Source organism: Danaus plexippus (assembly GCF_018135715.1).
Source record: "Danaus plexippus chromosome 22 unlocalized genomic scaffold, MEX_DaPlex mxdp_27, whole genome shotgun sequence".
In the NCBI taxonomy this organism is placed as follows: domain Eukaryota; kingdom Metazoa; phylum Arthropoda; class Insecta; order Lepidoptera; family Nymphalidae; genus Danaus; species Danaus plexippus.
In genome coordinates this window covers 1704378-1722214 of record NW_026869855.1, presented here as the reverse complement: position 1 = coordinate 1722214, position 17837 = coordinate 1704378, and the positions used below count along the sequence as shown (strand labels likewise).

The following is a 17837-nucleotide window of genomic DNA, read 5'->3' as shown; positions in this document are numbered from 1 at the left end:
TGTCTACAAGTGGAACAAGTATCTGTAAAATCATTATTAGTAAAAGTACATCACTAACAATAATGCATAATACATTAACTCCGTCATTAATAGGCGCTGCAGATAGTGCTGTCAATTTCTCACCCGAGCTAGTCAGGCTGTATACAGAATGTGTCCAACAATATATATCGGTTTTCATTAATAAGCGGAAGCGTAAAGCTATTTATTGAATCGCTTGTAACGGGTTAAAATTCAACTGTTCATTATCTCAAGCATTCAAAAGCGAAAATATTTAAAACGGTCATCTTTTTTGGTTACTACTAGTTGTTTTTTTTTACGAATAAAATAATTTAACTCTCAGAAACTAATTGAAATATCCGTTGACATAACATTTAAAGTAGTTCAGCTAGCACACAAAGTTATCAATTTCACTAAGTATGTATAATTAAATAAAAAACAGGAATTTAAATAACATAAGTGTCTAGAATAAATTATGTAATATTAATAGAAAAAAAAACTGTTTCGAACATTCGTCTTAAAAGACATACAAACATCAGTCCTTTTAAACCATAGTACTAAATAAAATTGTAGTCTCTCTTACGCGGGACATAATTTCTTAATTTAAACCAAAAATAGAAATGAACAGCAAAACCTTTATATAAAATATATGTTTTTTGAAAGCATTTCAAGCTATTTTAAAGGCTGCATAAAACGGTTTACAGTTCCAAAAGAAATTTTATAGTAAAATTATTTATTATAATTCAAATTTCTCAATTTAGCTTAATTTAGGTTCACGCTATTAACACCAATATTAGATCTCCCATATCTATTAACTTGACTAATAGTGTCCGCTATGCGTGCGAATATAAGACCGTTAACAACTCAATTAGTTCAGATTAGCCTTTAATATCAATCATAATGATACATCGAGTTGTTATGGGAAAATTTTTAACAATGTTTACAGGTTAAAATACCGTATGAAACGTAAGATTTATTTGAATTATTTGTTATTGAGATTACAATAACTAGACTCTAGTCTAGTGTATCTAATATGTCTCATGTTCTAATATGTCGATTTTTGGGGGGCGGTGTTTTTACATAAACGTATTTATTTAAGTGCTTCTTCTAATTGTAATTAATGTCTTCATCATGATAGTTTGATATCGTATTGGATTTCATTGTAAAATTATAACATACACACATCCAAACAGTTCATTAATTTTTTTATAATATCCAATCAATGAATGCTCTCTGTTGTAAAACATTCTACCAAGTCATGACTTACATTATTTAGTCGCTTGTTATTGAAAAATATAAATTAATATTAATCTATAGTTGATCTGAATTGATTAATCAACGAGATAATTTATATTACAGGCGTGTACTTTGAACACACGAGCAGTTTTCCTCTTAACACTTAATAAGGATGTGTCAGTTGATACTAGTTTTTCTTTATAATGAAAGCGCTGAATCTTGTATAGAATAAAATTATAAATATAGAAGACATTTCAAGGAAAGAAATGAAAAAGAGTTTTAAAATAATAATTAAGTTCTTATTTTGAGAACATCAATGTAAATTTGACTAATATATTCGGATGTACTATCCCGTTTTAACTATTGATCTTAATGTTTCCGACTTTTAGGTCATTACATGATCAATTTCCTTTCTGTGATTTATTCTCGTAAACTATAAGAGTGTATGGAACATATAAAATAAAAGCCGTTTTGATGTAAAGAAGCCGCATGTTTAATATGTTACGAAGACATATAATTTAATGTCATGAGAATAAGAGATACAAACAGTTAAATGAAACTAATATTTTTCGGATCATACTACGTGTATTATATTATTTTAAAAAGACGAGTGTCACATCTCGTCTGCCCGTGATCACGGTTGCTGAAAAGTGACCGAAACGTCGGGATTATGTAGCATAATCCGAAAGTATAATCCTTAGTACAATCCGAATACTTGCGAAAATCTCAGATCTCATTATACACAAAGTTTATTTGTTAAATTATATTCAAAATTAAAAATCATAAACTTTGATTTATTAATATGATAAAGTCTTCACATTATTATAATTATGAAATGAATCACTTCCGATATAACTGTATATATATTATTTATGGAATAATTTATTGCGTATTAATATTTATAGAGGATAGCATCCTGCTAATATTATGAGTTTTGTATGTGTGTTCGTCACTATTACGAAAAAACTATTAAACCAATTTTGATGACATTTTTGTGTGAACGTAGCTGTGGCTTAAAAAATAACAATTATCATCTTCCTGATTATTGGTAAAACAGTTTTACGGAATCAAATGGAACAACTTGATGTATTTTCTGACATTTTCAATACGTTGTTAAATGTATAACAATTTATATTTAACAAGTGTAGTTTAATTCGCTTCATATTTATTCTTAAATTCATAATACTAAAACAAATTATCTAGAATATATTATCAGAATGCGCTATATGAATTGAAAATCAATTAGCGCTGTAATGATTGGAGTTAGTCCAGCCAAATGTGCCAATCATTACTTCTAACGGAAGAGGCAACATTAAACTGATTCGTCTTAATCTAATGCTGTACGTTAATTAGCAGGATAGCATCTTACCCATATATTATTGACTATTATAGTATTTAACAAATAAATTATAATTATATATAAACAAGAAAAAATCAATCCGAACATATGTATTAAAATTATGTGGAAGTGGAGTATAAACTGTGACAAATGTAAAATTTATTAGATAATACTTCACTGGCGTATTTCAAGTGAAGTAAGCCTCTTATAACGGTTATACCTGTCCGCATATCGCCGCATATAAACCCGATAATTTACTTCCGGCTTGTTATTACGTTATAGATGGTCTTATAACCAGCCATAACCAAACAATGGTTGGACTATCGTGATACGAAGCATGTAATTTCGAATATAATATTGTCAGGTAATTGATATCGGGTTACAAATTACAGAAAGGTTTATATTATTGAAAAAATATAAAAAGAAATATATTATTTTTCAAATATAGTAACAAAAAAAGTATGCATTTTCGGCGAACTTTCAAAATAGTATTAACAAATAGAATGACTAACATTGTTAAATTCTGAACAGACGTCACATTACCGTTACAATTTCTTATAACGTTAGAATAATTAAACGAAATTAATAAGCATATTTGTAATAAGTAGATGTAATGAGCTTTTATAAAGATATATTACGTATTACAACCGGTGGCTTTATAACCCAGATGGTAACGGTTAAACCTGATCGTAATAACGTGATGTTTCAACTCACTGGGAATATATTAACATCAAATATCAAAGAACTGTGTTCATCACACATATGTATATAAAATGTTAAAGCTATTCACGATTAATGATTGTTACAAAAGAATAGCGATTCAATCAATAATATAACCTTTATTTTGTTATAAATGTATTTAATTTTATTTTACTTCTGAACCTTCAACTTGTAGACTTAGTCATTTTAAAATACATACTATGAATAAAACATACATAAATAAAACAATTTAAAAGTAAACACACATCAATTAATTTAAAAATAAATTAATTTTATTAAAATACGACTCAAATCAAGTTATCAAACGCCAATTCGTCAAAAACCAGAATTCCTCGGACCATGTTAACTTTATTATGTCCCGTACAAATTATATATGAAAGCGGTATCTAAGATAAATGTCCCGTAAAATGTATTAATAAAAACAAATCGTATGTGTTAGTTGGTTTCACGCCATTCAATTTGAAATATAAATAAAACCGCTAGCCGGACAAACGACTCTCATTAAGACCATGACGCTTTGTCAATTAACTGCGCTATATTTCGGTGATTGTTCGTCTAAAATGGATCCACTGTTAAAATGGTGACCTCTATACAATTTCAACGGGTGTTTTAATTCTATGAGAGTTCTATGTCACATACACATCTAACTATAAGTGTAATAAACAATATCAAAGTCTAGAATGAAAAATATAGTTAGTTTTATAGGTCAGTTTGCGTAAACAGACACACATGAAAATAAATCAACATAATATTTTCTTACGTATTTATAGATAAATGAAAGCAAAACATAAAAAATATTAGCAAAAATACATTCAAAGTCTAAAGAAAATCTTCCTCAAAATTCTTTTAAACAAACATCATGATCAAATCAATAGTTTGGGTTCTGCAAATTTATAGAAAACCACACAGATTCTCAAGACATTTTTAGCACTAATCTTCTGCCTAGCTGGCACGTCTTGTTATAAAAACCAACTTAATATTATGGTTCAGACATGAACCGAGCTCTCATAAATACATGTTATAACACCAGGATAGGTCCGAAGACAAATCTGGAAGCAATAAATCGAACTATCCCGTGAGAACTTTGATAAACGTCACTCACTGATTGAAAGCGGTAAATACGTTACACTGAAAATACAGATAAACACTGAAATTACCACAATATCTAAATGTTAAACAAAAATAAGTACTATATTGTTTTAATATCAATTAATATATATATTATAAATTAATCTCGATTTTAATAGAACTTCTTATTTATCCCAAGCATTTTTACTACAGTTATTTTGTTCTTACATTAATAACAATAGATTTAATCGTGATTATAAGTCGTGATCATCGCTCGATGTCTATATTTTTGACCACGCTATTGTCTAATTTCATACTAAAAATCTCGTTTCATCAGTTCAATGTTTTATATTTAGAAATGTCAACTAATTCAGACAGACATGGACGATTCATGATTCAAGATGTCGGTCGTGTTAAAATCAATTACCTTAAATCTGTGACGACTTTAAATTATTAATGATATGTATGTAGATTTAAAATACCATAAAACAATTAATATATATAAAATGTTTAATTTAATAACACTGGCATTTTTCATTCGACTGCTATGATGTTGAAAAGGTCAATGTCCGAAAGTAGTTTAAGTTCATGTTTGTTTAAAAGTCAGCGTTTGACACTTAGGGTGATATTCAATGAATTAAACAAGGAACACTTTCATCAATGAAAATTAGCATAAATAATATCCATGTTTCCAAATCACCCTTTTCAAATATCATTAATTAACTACATACCCTTTAAAAGCTTTTTATGAACTTGGTTATTGAAATCCGAAATTATGTTATCTCTTTATTTAATGTATAACATTAAAAATACTCCAAAATAACAATGTTCATATTGTTAATAAAATAATCTCTAAAAATATCTCATTATTTTTATTAAATAATATTTTTAATATAAATTCTAATTAGTCTGTCACAGTTGTTTGTTATTTGAATAGAATATAAATAGATTAATAATATAATCTAAATTACTTCCATGAGATGAAAATCCATCTAATAAATTCTATAATTTTCGTAATATCAACGAGATTAATCCGGGTAATTTATATTATAGGTGCAATATGAGCTGATTATATTATATCTATAAAGCGTAGTCAGCAAAAAAGCAATAAAATAACAGAATCCGTTACTGTATAAAATAAACACGTACACATAATAGTGATTCATGCTAACTGTACTTTTATCAGTGATATCAATGTTTGCGGTGACCAGTCGCCAAATTGAGATTTAACATAACATTTCCATTGTAGCACGATTCTTGAAAATATAGGAAAAAAGAACATCGTGTACAATTTACAAAATATATTTTGTGTGATACTATTTTTAATACAAAATTTAATTTACAGTTAAAAAACCAACAGAATCTCATATTCATTAATAAATTAATAGACTGTTAATTTGCCTCCTTACTGCACCACGAAAAGAAGACTCAAATTTAAAGTTGAATATAATAAATTAAAAACCAAATTTTTAGCAGCAATAGTTTAAAACCAACAAAATCTTATCTTCATTAATAAAATTATCGACTGTCTATTTACTTCATAACTCCACCGCGAAAAGTTGACTTAAACTTAAAATTCACAGAAATATAAAATATCAATTTATATTAGTGATATGATCAATACGACGTCACGTGACGTGACGTGACGTAACGTGCACACGCACAAAGAGCCACAGAGTTACAGCTATAATGTCTATGAAATGTTACGAAATTGTTCCATCGCATTTTTGATTATGATTTAGATAACAGTAACTGTTATTTGGTTATCCTTAACACCTCTGTAGAGTTGAATGCGAGTTAGTACAGTGTTAATATTTAATTAAAAATTGATGTAAATTATGTAACGCTTCGTGGCTAAGAATGTAACATTTTAGAGTGAGGAGTTGTAAATTATTATAAGAGCCTAGGCTTTATTTTATCACATTGATATATAATTTTTGGCTAACTTGTGAAGTTAAAATTATTAAACGTCTATAGATGGAAAATGGAGTACCATTAATACTTTAGTTGCATAAACATACCTAGTGAAGTAAAATGAATATGAATTTTTAATAATAATAGTAATAGCAGACTTTTTCAATTCCAGATGTGACTAAACTCACCATGGCAGCCACAGATGGCCAAGTTGTGGTCGCAGCATCCCGTTGGTCAGATGAAGGCCACTACCTCAAAGAGTTTGTTGTTAAGAACCGTTTACCCAATGTCGCAAAAATCATAAAAGGGCAATATGGAGGCCTCGGAGTACCAACGCTCCCTAGTCCTGGATTACAGAGCACCGCATTACTTGTATCCGCTGGAAAAAAGAAGAAAATAATCGCACAGGCTATAAAATTAAAAGAAGGGAGACGAATGGTTAGTGTTGGACCCAGAATAACAATCCCTGAAACTTACAAAGGCTATTTCGAACTTCTTAGTGAAGAGGGAAGAGCAGTGCGATGTATGGAATCAGTATCGGAAATAGCGAGGAGAAAACTCGAAGATGGATGCTTAGTAAGAGAGCCGATAAGAATAATATGCGCTAAAACTGATTTAAATGGTGACATAACTGCCGACGGATCACGGACTTTGCCTGCTGGTGAAGTAATAATGCCTAGAGGAGAGGTATTTTTAGGTAAAAATAAATATTTGAAATGCACCGATTCTAAAGGTGATACCATTCTCTTGGGCTTAGATCAAAGAGGCAAGTTTTCTGCTGTAGCCAAAGAGGAGAATATCAGCGGAGTGCATACAGCGAAGACGTTACTAACTAAACGATTGCCTATTACTGTTAGACTCGTGCATGGTACTCCACCAAGAGGACTAAAAAGTGCTAGTTATTTCGTACCAGAATTGAGATTATTATCTTTATATGAAGAAGATCATGTATTCGCACTGCCCTTACAAAAAGAAGGGAATGCTTTGATAGCTCTACCACTAGCTGCACCCCTTAAAATGTTAAAATGTAAGAACGAAGAGCACATAAAAAATTTTATGGAATTCTCACGATTAGTTGAAAAATGCAATAGATTATTAGTGGACGTAGTAGATCGAATACATGTTTTAGATGGAAAGCTTGGTGATCCGAAAAGATTACTAAGCACACCCCTCAATGCTCCACCTTTAATAAAAACGGGTTACTTCCTAAGAAGGAGTGCATCATCAGACACAGCAAACCAGCACAAATACATAAACCGACACAGTCATATTTACAGTAGCCACAGAGATGAAAATAGTATTCCCGATGAGTATGATGAAATAGATCAAATATATGATTATGTAAGAGGCTTTGCACCATTACCCAAAAATATTAAAGCATCATATTGTAACGAGCCCACAAGACATGAGTCTGCACCAGCTTCCCCAGCTGCGACTCCCATCCATATGCCCTTGATTACAGAAATAAAACCCGAACCCCCACCCATAGAGACCATACCCACAAAGAAAACGTTCAACCAAAAGGCAGAGAAAAGAACACGCAAAAGTACCACAACAACAAAAGAAACGCCGATTATTGTATACAAAGAGAAGTGTTCTATAGCAGCACCGGTGCCTAATTTACCTAAGTTGTATATAAAAAACAATTTGAATACTAACAAAAGTCGGATGTTGTTGACTCAAAAGAGTCACTCCCCGACTAAAGAGGTACCTAGTCCAGGAACTAGTCCGATAAGACCTCTAACAAAAGGGGATTCCCCGATCTTCAACATACGATATAAAAGTCTTTCCAATATTCATCAAGCCATGGAATTAGATGGTACTTTAGATTCGAGTCATTCTGGTGGCAGAACATCTGGGGATTCAGGAAATGGTCCCAAACTCCCTGAAAAAAGATCTAGGCGATTGAGTAGACCGAAGTCTCTGACGAATTTAGTTTGGGAGCTAAAAGGATGTCCAGTGGAGACCGCTGAAAAACCAAAAGCAAGGACAAAAAATGACGCATACAAGAAAATTGGGAATAAATTATCTTTGGGGGCGCAAAAACGAGTGCCAACGTTGTATCTTTAATATTTGGTAAGAATTTTTTACTAATTTGAACTTTATCTTGCTTCATTCTTCTTTATTGCCAAAACAATTATTTTTTTACGAACATCTAAATATCACTTTTATTTATTTTTCTATTAATTATTTTTAAAAATAATAATACAATAAAAAATCAATTATCGTTGTATGAATGGAATACGAATTGGTTTTACTCCTTTCAGAAGTTACGTTGTAATATTTTGCAATACTTGAGTAGTTCGACAATTCTGATCATAACACCGACAATGTTATAAAACTTATATAGATATTTTGACAATTCTATAATTCTCTAAAATATCACATTGGCAAATAAAATGAGAATTTTCACAAATTATTTACATACAAAAATATGTTTGCTTATTTTCTATATCAATTTATGTATTTCATAAGTATCAAATACTCATTTAAAAATTACCTATAAATTGTTAATAACATATAAATCTCATCGTGTAATATGAAGCAACCTGTTCCTGCTCAGTCGTGATATGTCGATGTGCGGACGTTGGAAATGTTAGATTTGAGATAAAAGTTATGCAAGAACTCTTTTAACTTTTATTGATACATTAACAAAAAACTTAACGTTTACATTATCATAAATGTTGTTAAACTAAACTTTAAATAAAAATATTTTACTTATTTTAAGTCTAATAGAGTCGTGTCTTTGTAATCAAAAGTTTTTGCTTGAAAAGTCCTTGTAGAAATTTCTTTCACAAAAACTAATATTTAAATTTAATAATTCCTAAACATAACAGAAACAATTCTAATGACCGTGTCATGTTTATAATTTTTCCAGGACAGTTATAATAAAACCATCTTCATAAGCATGCAACAACATAAATTATATTTCTAGGTAAATAATAAAAAGCACTAACTTTTAAGGTCACGGTCGGAATTAATCTACAAAAAAATTACATAACGTTAATGCAATTTTTTCAAAGCTGTAATTATTTTATGGCATGTACTTTCGACGATTATGTGTTGAAAGAAAATGTAATCTAATATAGGTAACGACATTCTAATTGATGGGTAGGGCTATCACATGGTAGAAAAAAATACGAAACGACAGTTGCGAAATAATATGTCTGATTGTGTTTATCAAATAAAATTGAATGTGTATTTTATTGTTATTTGCAACCCTATTTATATTAATAGGAATCAAATCACCAGTTTCATCTACCAACACTGTGATTTTGCAGTCTTTGTAATATATTATAATTATACAGTGAATTCTATCGCAACTTACTATCAGTTCAACAAAAAATGAGAGAAAAAATTAAGAATATTTTTAACTAGATTTAATTTTTTTGGACAATCCAAGGGCAGGACAATGTGTATATACAAGGAAAGAGGCTTTTAGTATAATTAATACTAATGAAAATAGGTGTGTCTGTGAGGCGCGCTCCACACCCTGCAATTTGTTAAAAATCACACTACACACACAACTTTATTGCTTTCATAGTTATGACTCATTAAGAATTCATAATCTTTTGCAAACAAACAAATTCAATTACTTTATTTTATTGCAAAATTATTTATTTAATTATCATATAAATATACTATTAAAGTTTTTTGGAGCAAAATAAAAACCAAAGGTTCAACGGTTCGTTTTCATTTAATGAAATCATTATCGTCAATAACTGTAATTATAAAAGTAGTTTTTCAAGTTGCCAACATACCACATTATTGTCTTACAAAGAAAACTGGCTGCCATGGCTAGCGATGACCCTAGCTCAAACGGAAGAAGTAGATAAAACCTATGTCTAGTTTTTGCCTAGACCTGGCCAACCAACCGGTCTATTAATAGGTCTGATGATGTATAGATGGGGCAGCATCCTGTAAGGTTATCTGAAGGATACTATTCAATTCAATTTAAAAGTTTTAACGTCTAGAAAAAATGTGCTGTAATGATATGTAGGAGTTTCGGGAGTATTCATTTAAATAAAACGAATATTTTCGTATGTGCCGTCGCGTTTTTTGTTATTTTGAACTACATACTCCTGGCGTTTCAATTACTTTGCGATAACCGAATCCGGCATTTCGTTATTAATCATTGGCAAGACAAATGACAAGAATAACTGACGGACACTTTCATCTCATCTGTCAGTGATCACGGTTGCTGTAGAATAACCGAAAATTCGGTAGTATGTGGTTTAAATTTTAAAAAAAAGGCTATAGAACGTTCGAAAATATTAGTTTTATTCAAAAAATATTACAGATAATTATGAAGCGATATAAAAATCGTAAAAGTTAAATTAACTCTTAAACTCTTAATTATTAAGATTAGATATTTAATCATATAATAAAATTCTATTATTCTTATTCTTTATTATTTTGGATGAATATTTTTTTTATAGAATTTAAATATTTCTATTTTATTTTTAAATCTTTTGCATTTTCTGGTGTTTTAATTAATGTTCTATTACATCGTTACAGGTCCACGTTGTCGATAAAGAGACAATCATGAGAGCTAATTTGGAAGATCAAAGAAATTAAACGAGACGAATTTATAAGAGTTTAGTTTTAAGACATTCGATTTTACTCTCATATCAAATGTATTTTGATCTCCTTAATTAATTATATTTATAATAATGCCATATTACGGTAAAATTAGTTTTGAAGTTATTCCGATAAGGTGAACGAGATGTGTACGGTGATTTTACTTCTATCAGGATTCTTAGAAGATTAATCAACGTTGTATAGAAGAAACTAACACAACAGGAGAATTAAGAGAAGATTTACTATATGAATGATGGGAATAAATTCCTCCAAACAAAATCTTGTTCCCAACCCCGAGTGTTGTCATTCCATATATGATGAATCGATAAAATAAAAAATAGCGATGTCATTACAACTATCGATTTATTGCACTTATTTGGATTACTGATAATGAAATTATAAAAAAGGCCCTTGATAATAACGGGCTAATAACATTTCTGAAATTACATCTCAGCTAACATGCAATACTGGCGTGCATGTTCGACTTTCTTGCATGTAGATAGGGTTGCATGCATGGCCAGCATAAGGCGTTTTATTATTAAGTTTTTCTCGTCAAATTATTAACCGTTTATTATTTTCTATTTGTATATACATATATATAAATAGAAAATCTGTTAGAATAAAAACCAAAAACTTGAGGTGCCTTATTACGTAATAGAAATGCTCTGTAATCCTTGAAAAATTGTATTCATAATTTTAAGGGACGAGTCACAATTTTTTTGTATTTTTTTTTTTAGAATAATCGTTTTTATTAATATGCATTTATATTGTTATTGAGTCAGTGTCTTATGCTCTTGAAAACGGATGATGAATGTAATCAATTTAACAAATTTGTTTCTAATCTGGCTCGTTTATTTTCTAAGACGTCACTGTAATGCTTAGATAAATGATAAATTACTTGGAGGTTTAAAAAAATATATTTTTTTTGGATCTTTAATTGATTTATCGTTTTTTTTTTTTATAAATCCCAGTTATGAATTAATAGTACTGTTCCGAATTCAAGTGGAAATTTAGTCGTAGTGTTTGAAAATAACTCTACGTATTTTATTTTTTATTCCAAATATCCTAGATATAGTAAGGTTATTATTCGATTTTTCTTGAAAATTTTGTAGAATATTTTTTTGTCATTATTATAAGTTTTTGAGTCTTGATACTGTAATTCTTACGAAATATACGAAGTGATTTGATATTATAGTTTTATTTTTGAATCTTACGCCCAATAAATCACCTAATAACCTATAATACACACAAAAGATTGAACATTTTTAAGACAATAGACTATAAGCTTTTTACATGACCACTTCCCTTTTAAGCGGTAACCAGTAAAATGCATCAGAAAATAGTATCACAAAGCCTCCTGACGCTCAGTTAAGACTCGGTGGAGGGATGAGCAGTTGCAGCCTCGCGAAGAAAACAAATACATTATCCGATTAAATCCTCTCAGCAAAAAAATAGACAAATTTTACCAGCAGAAAGTTGTGATAGCATCTCTGACAATGAATTGGATTGAGAGATGAAAATAACACAAGCCAAATCGAAAACGAAAATAAATTAATAACAATGTTAGTCTCATTGTTATTTTTCATTTTTTTTTTATATAATAAATATTATTTATCAAGTAACTAATTAATTTAAAGTAAGCTTATTGATAACTTAATTAGTTGAATGTATTTAAAATTATTTGATTATATAGGTACTTATTGGTTTCAAAAATATTGAAAGGGAATTTTTGTTTCATTTCAAGGGTCTTATTATGGCGCTATGTCGAATAATTTAAGATAAGTCATTTCCCCTCTCCCATTTTGCTTCTGAAAATTTGTGAGCTGATTGCTAATATACTGTTGGTATAAAAAAAAAAGTCACCTAGCACTAAGTCGAGGCAAACACAACCTAAGTCCTAAGTAATAACTTTCAAAGGATCAGCTAACGGTTTTTCCACCTAGGTACAGCCAGCTGACTTATATATTTATCCACATTTGCATATAAGCTATCATTAGGTAAAAAAATTTTTTGAGACGAAATCACTCAAATAAAAACTATTTCTCTTTTTTATTTTTAAACACCAGCTGACGTACAGTGTAATAGACTCACTATGTTATATTAAACAGATTTTTTTCGTTAAGATATTAGGTTAGTTACAATTGGAAAATTTTTAGCTAAGAAGTAATGAAGAAATTTTTTTTTCGTCCGTGGGAGGCTTCAGCCACTCATCCCCCCACCGTAGCGCAGGTGACGGACATAATAATTTATATTACCATTCTCTAATGTGTCTCACCAATTATCTTTCAAGATGAAAAAATTTACCAAATTTTCATCTGTCGTTCAATCTAAATCCTATTACAGGTAAAAAACAAAACTATAATAAAGCGCCATCTATGTTAAAACCGTATACCTAAACATGAATGCCGTCTTGAACTTATTCTTTTCACTAGATGGCGTAGTGAACAAAAAATTAAATTATTGAATTGCCAACATAGATCCTTTATGTTATTTAATAAAATTTGTGTTATTTAAATTAATACCGAAGCTGTTTTAGAAAGACCACATTCGGGTTTTAATGGTTGTTTACAACTCTAACAGTAATAATAATAATTATAAAGATTATAATGCTAACCTAAATTCTAACACATCGAACATATTAACTGTTTAATGCTTTTCGGTTTATATTCTTGAACAAGGTCTCGACTCTTGAAAAGTGATCTCATGACCACAATCAAGCAACAAGACAGCCTAATACACTCGTTTTTTACAGACAATCATAACAATATGCAACTATTGCATGTTACATATCGCTGTAGGCCTATTTGAATGGCAATTTTATTCCTATGTGAAATTGTTGACATCTTTTTAATCAGAAAAATTGGAAGGTCCATCAATAGGATCTATATATATTAGAAACACATTCAGCTTCCATAAAAAATATACTGTCCCTACAATCTGTTATAATTTAGAAGAAAAGATTTTTTTATGTCAAAGGGGCAAACGAGCAGATGGCCTACTTGTTTGGAGGTAGTCACCGTCGCTCATGGACATTTGCAACTTAATGGATGTTGCGAATGCGTTTTCAAAATTAACTGTGGAAAAGGGAGACGAAAGGGTGGGAACAGGGAAAGGTCAATACTCAACTGGCTCTCTCACTCATCGGACGAAACGCAGCCATTAAAGACTATTCTAAACCGATCTTCTGTGAAAGATTGTTACTTCCCCAGTCGAGCCAGCCCATGTTCAAGCTGCAGTAACTTGACCACAGCTAGCTTCTATCACCTAACAGATTAATCAGATCTAACTAATATTATAAATTTGAAGGAAATTAAATATGGATGCTTGTAACACAGAAACAATAATACAATAATGTTGAGCAACCTCCCACTCTCATGAATATCCTTAAGCCCCCCATTTCATAATATATTTTATAACTTATGTTCTCGTTACTTCAAATGCGACTGAGGGAAATCTTAAAGCACTTATACATTTATTTATTATATGAATAAATAAATAAGATTTATTCATTTTGGTAACATACTGCGGGGATTAAGAGTATCATAGATCCTGAACTCGTGCATTAGTTAGTAAATTTACTACTAGTTTTTATCGTTAAAATAAATACGGAGACGTTATCAGTTATTCATTCATAGATTCATAGATCTATTTAATATTGTCAACGTAGGTTAACGGTTAACGTACAAAAACCTGAAAACACTATGTATTTAGTTGGACAATAATAAAAGATAAAGCAAATTTAACGTTATAGAAGAGAAAACATTGACATTGAAAAACGTTGAAAAACATTACGCTTCTTAGATATATACACGAGACGGTACAGGTAAGAATATATTTATTCGTGCGTAGTTCCGCTGTCGGGGGAAAACCAATTTATGTTGATATAACAATTAATTTCATTATAATTCATAAACAAACATACCGAAATCTTAGTAATTTCTATAATTTACAACATTAATATGCAAGATTTATTTCACCAAAATACATTTCCTTCATAACTTTCACTTTACTGTATCCTTAGTTCGGGACTAATATATATAGATATACTGACATTAAGCACCAAGCAATTAAATGTTATAAAGTAAGTTACAGATGTATTTTAAACTGCTTCCTCTAACTTTAGAATATTTGTAATTTACCATTGCAACAATCATCAAAAGGTAGAAGTTTCGTGACAAAAGAAATGCGTTATGCGACACGCTCTGATAGCTCCATATTGTCTGAATTATTCGTTCTTTGGAACAGATTATTATACAGTATAATACTATAATAGTTCACATTTACATAATCTTCAAATCGAAGATTGGATGTCATCTAAATTAATCCAAACAGAGAGACTACTGATTTCGGTTCAAAATAAAGTAACCTAAATCCTCATAGAACAATAAGTAACAAAGATTTTAAATGTTTGAAACAATATGATGTTGGCCAACCAATAAAATCCTTGACCACTATCGCTAGTTGAATATTAATTACTTTTATTGCTTGCAACATATTAAAATTGGTCCACAACGGCCTTCACACAACTAGAGAATTTAGACAATACTTTTTGAAATATAAAGCATTTTTTTTTTGTATAATTTTTGTATAGATAACAATTTTTTCACATAACAATTCGCTACACCAGCAATTTCCACTAAGATGAAACAATAATAAAGTCCAAATGTGACGACATTTCTCAATGAACGTAATTATTAATACGTTAGAAAAATGCTGACGTGAATTTCGTAATAAATCAACTTATATCCTAACCTACATTGCTAATAACTGCCTAATTAATAATTACTGGCCTAGCAGGTTCTAATGCTGTTTAAAATTGATAAGGAGAAACAAGTTTGTTTCTTTAATAGTTTAACGTGTATGGGTCAAATATTATATTTTCATTTTTCTCATTAAAGCCTTTTTATGGTACAAATTGTCTTAGTTCAAATAATCACATTTCCTGATTATCTTTCAAACTAGTTACAAACTTAAATAAAATCAAACAGTTTTCTACCACACTTTTTGCATGGCAAGTCGCATTATGGACTAGGACTCTAATTATTTTTCGGACCTTTGTTATTATTTAATTCGTAAGAACATTATACTATCATGGTACAAAAACCTGAGCTTTGATTATAATATTCGTAGAATTGTTTAATTTTTACGAAATTAATACTAATGATGATTGAATGAGATTCAAAAATTATTTAACAAAACACTTAATGACAACTTAAAATAACTAAGACGACAAATGATATCTTACTTTACTTGATTTACTTGAAATTTGTTGCATTCATTATAAATTTTAAACACCATAGAGGTTTATCTTTAAGCATACACCAGATAAGATAACTGAATTTATTTAACAGAACGTTTAAACAAGCAACAACGAAACACTTAAAGATATATAATGATTTAGAACAGTATCCAGACCACTTACATTATATATAACTAAAACTGGCCGTGTTTATTTTGATAAAGATGTCACTGATATGTCCTAAATAAATGTTAGAAGCCAGATATAATGAAGTATTTCACTGTAACAAATTTTTCATTAACAACATAATTATATGAACCACAATCACCCTTATCCTTCAAGTAGAATTACATGTATAGTTATATACGTATATATCCAGGACTATGTTAATAAATCAACCTAAACATTTCTTAATACCCGATTGCAGCTTTATCTAAAACTATTTTTAGATAACCATATATTTGGTATAGTCACTTAAATCAAATTATAGATACACACGCTTGCGAATAGTTTGCTTTCACACGAAACTAAAACCACCGTTCAGCCTTGATGAGCGATTAAAATAATGGTCCACATTGACCGATTTTTTTAAATAACTGTCCAACATTACGGCCTTAAAGAGTTAAGTCCTCCTAAATGTCCAACATCTCTTTCCCTTTGCATTCTAAGCCTCTCATCCGCGTAACCATCTACTCCCAAGCCGAGTCTCTCGATAAGTTTTGACCCCTTATCACCATGCAGGTCTATGAATTGTCTTCGTCTTCTCAGCGCGACATCTGGATCGAATACCCATTTTTGTAGCTGATGTATAACCGGGAAGCCTATAGCGTTCATTTGCAGGAAGGTGCCTATGGGACCCGCCGCGAACGAATGCGACAGTAAGGTGAAAATACACGCTAACACCTGGAATGTGTAAATAATGTTTGGATATTTTTGTTTTCTTTTTAAAAAAAAATGTTTTTCTTTTTTTTTAATTGGAAAAGATTTTAGGAGAAATTTAAAATTCAATCAAAACCGTAATATTATACACGTATTTTAAAAATTGTTTATTAAAAAGGAAAAAGCAATTTATCACTTCATAATAAAAATATATTTTTTTAAGTTGAAATAAACATCACAAAACACTGTGACACTTACACTGACAATACTCACTATGCGTGTCATTTTTCGTACGACCGACCTCTATGATGTCGACTCACTTATTGCTTCGGAGAACTTGAAATTGCTACAGAAATGGTATAATGCATTAATGCTTGGATTTCTTGCGAGTGTTACAAAATAATCAGTTGCTTATCATCCTTGGAAGACAATCATCTAATGTTGCAACAGATCACATAATTTGGTGTTCCGAATTCAGTTTTACTTATACCTGCTTTCGTATATAATACATATATCATATAAGTATTTAATTATATGATATTAATCATTTATTGCCATTAAAATATTTTATAGCTTTTGAAAAATATAATTATATTATGAAATTATATGTAATGTATTATCTCAATTTAAATTTTAATAATTATAATCTCATAGTATTTTGCTTTATTTAAATTTTCCATTTGTGTTTTCCTTGTATTCCGTATTACTTATTATAAAAGTCGTGACTATATCCGAACAGATTCCTCTAATATTAATCGGAAAAATAAGCGTTCAGATATATATTTTTTTAATTCTTCTACGTAACCTCGTATTAAGATGCTATGATAGAGTTTAGGCTGTTAGGTATATGGGTAGAACAAAAAA

The 17837-nt window shown here is 29.9% G+C and overlaps 2 protein-coding genes across 6 annotated transcripts in view; one reads left to right on the top strand and one right to left on the bottom strand.

Moving 5' to 3' along the window:
- The window catches only part of LOC116773528 (uncharacterized), a 61760-nt gene extending 49718 nt beyond the window's left edge, over positions 1 to 12042 (top strand). For all 4 annotated transcript variants that reach the window (XM_061528696.1, XM_032666004.2, XM_032666003.2 and 1 more), the window contains 2 exons: positions 6447 to 8350; positions 10793 to 12042. In XM_061528696.1, coding sequence (XP_061384680.1) covers positions 6464 to 8344 — 1881 coding nt within the window. In that variant the 5' untranslated portion in view covers positions 6447 to 6463 and the 3' untranslated portion in view covers positions 8345 to 8350; positions 10793 to 12042. The remainder of the gene's footprint in view (positions 1 to 6446; positions 8351 to 10792) is intronic.
- A 3270-nt stretch (positions 12043 to 15312) lies between these two features.
- LOC116773693 (uncharacterized) lies at positions 15313 to 17416 on the bottom strand. Of its 2 annotated transcripts, none has more exons than XM_032666195.2 (2): positions 17247 to 17416; positions 15313 to 16997 (listed from the first exon to the last, which is right to left on the bottom strand). In XM_032666195.2, the coding sequence occupies exons 1-2, from the start codon at positions 17256 to 17258 to the stop codon at positions 16701 to 16703; spliced, it is 309 nt and encodes a 102-aa protein (XP_032522086.1). In that variant the 5' UTR covers positions 17259 to 17416; the 3' UTR covers positions 15313 to 16700. The 2 variants fall into 2 exon arrangements, with proteins under 2 accessions (XP_032522086.1, XP_032522085.1); XM_032666194.2 differs by having other exon boundaries at positions 17232 to 17409.
- Between the last annotated feature and the right edge of the window lie 421 nt (positions 17417 to 17837).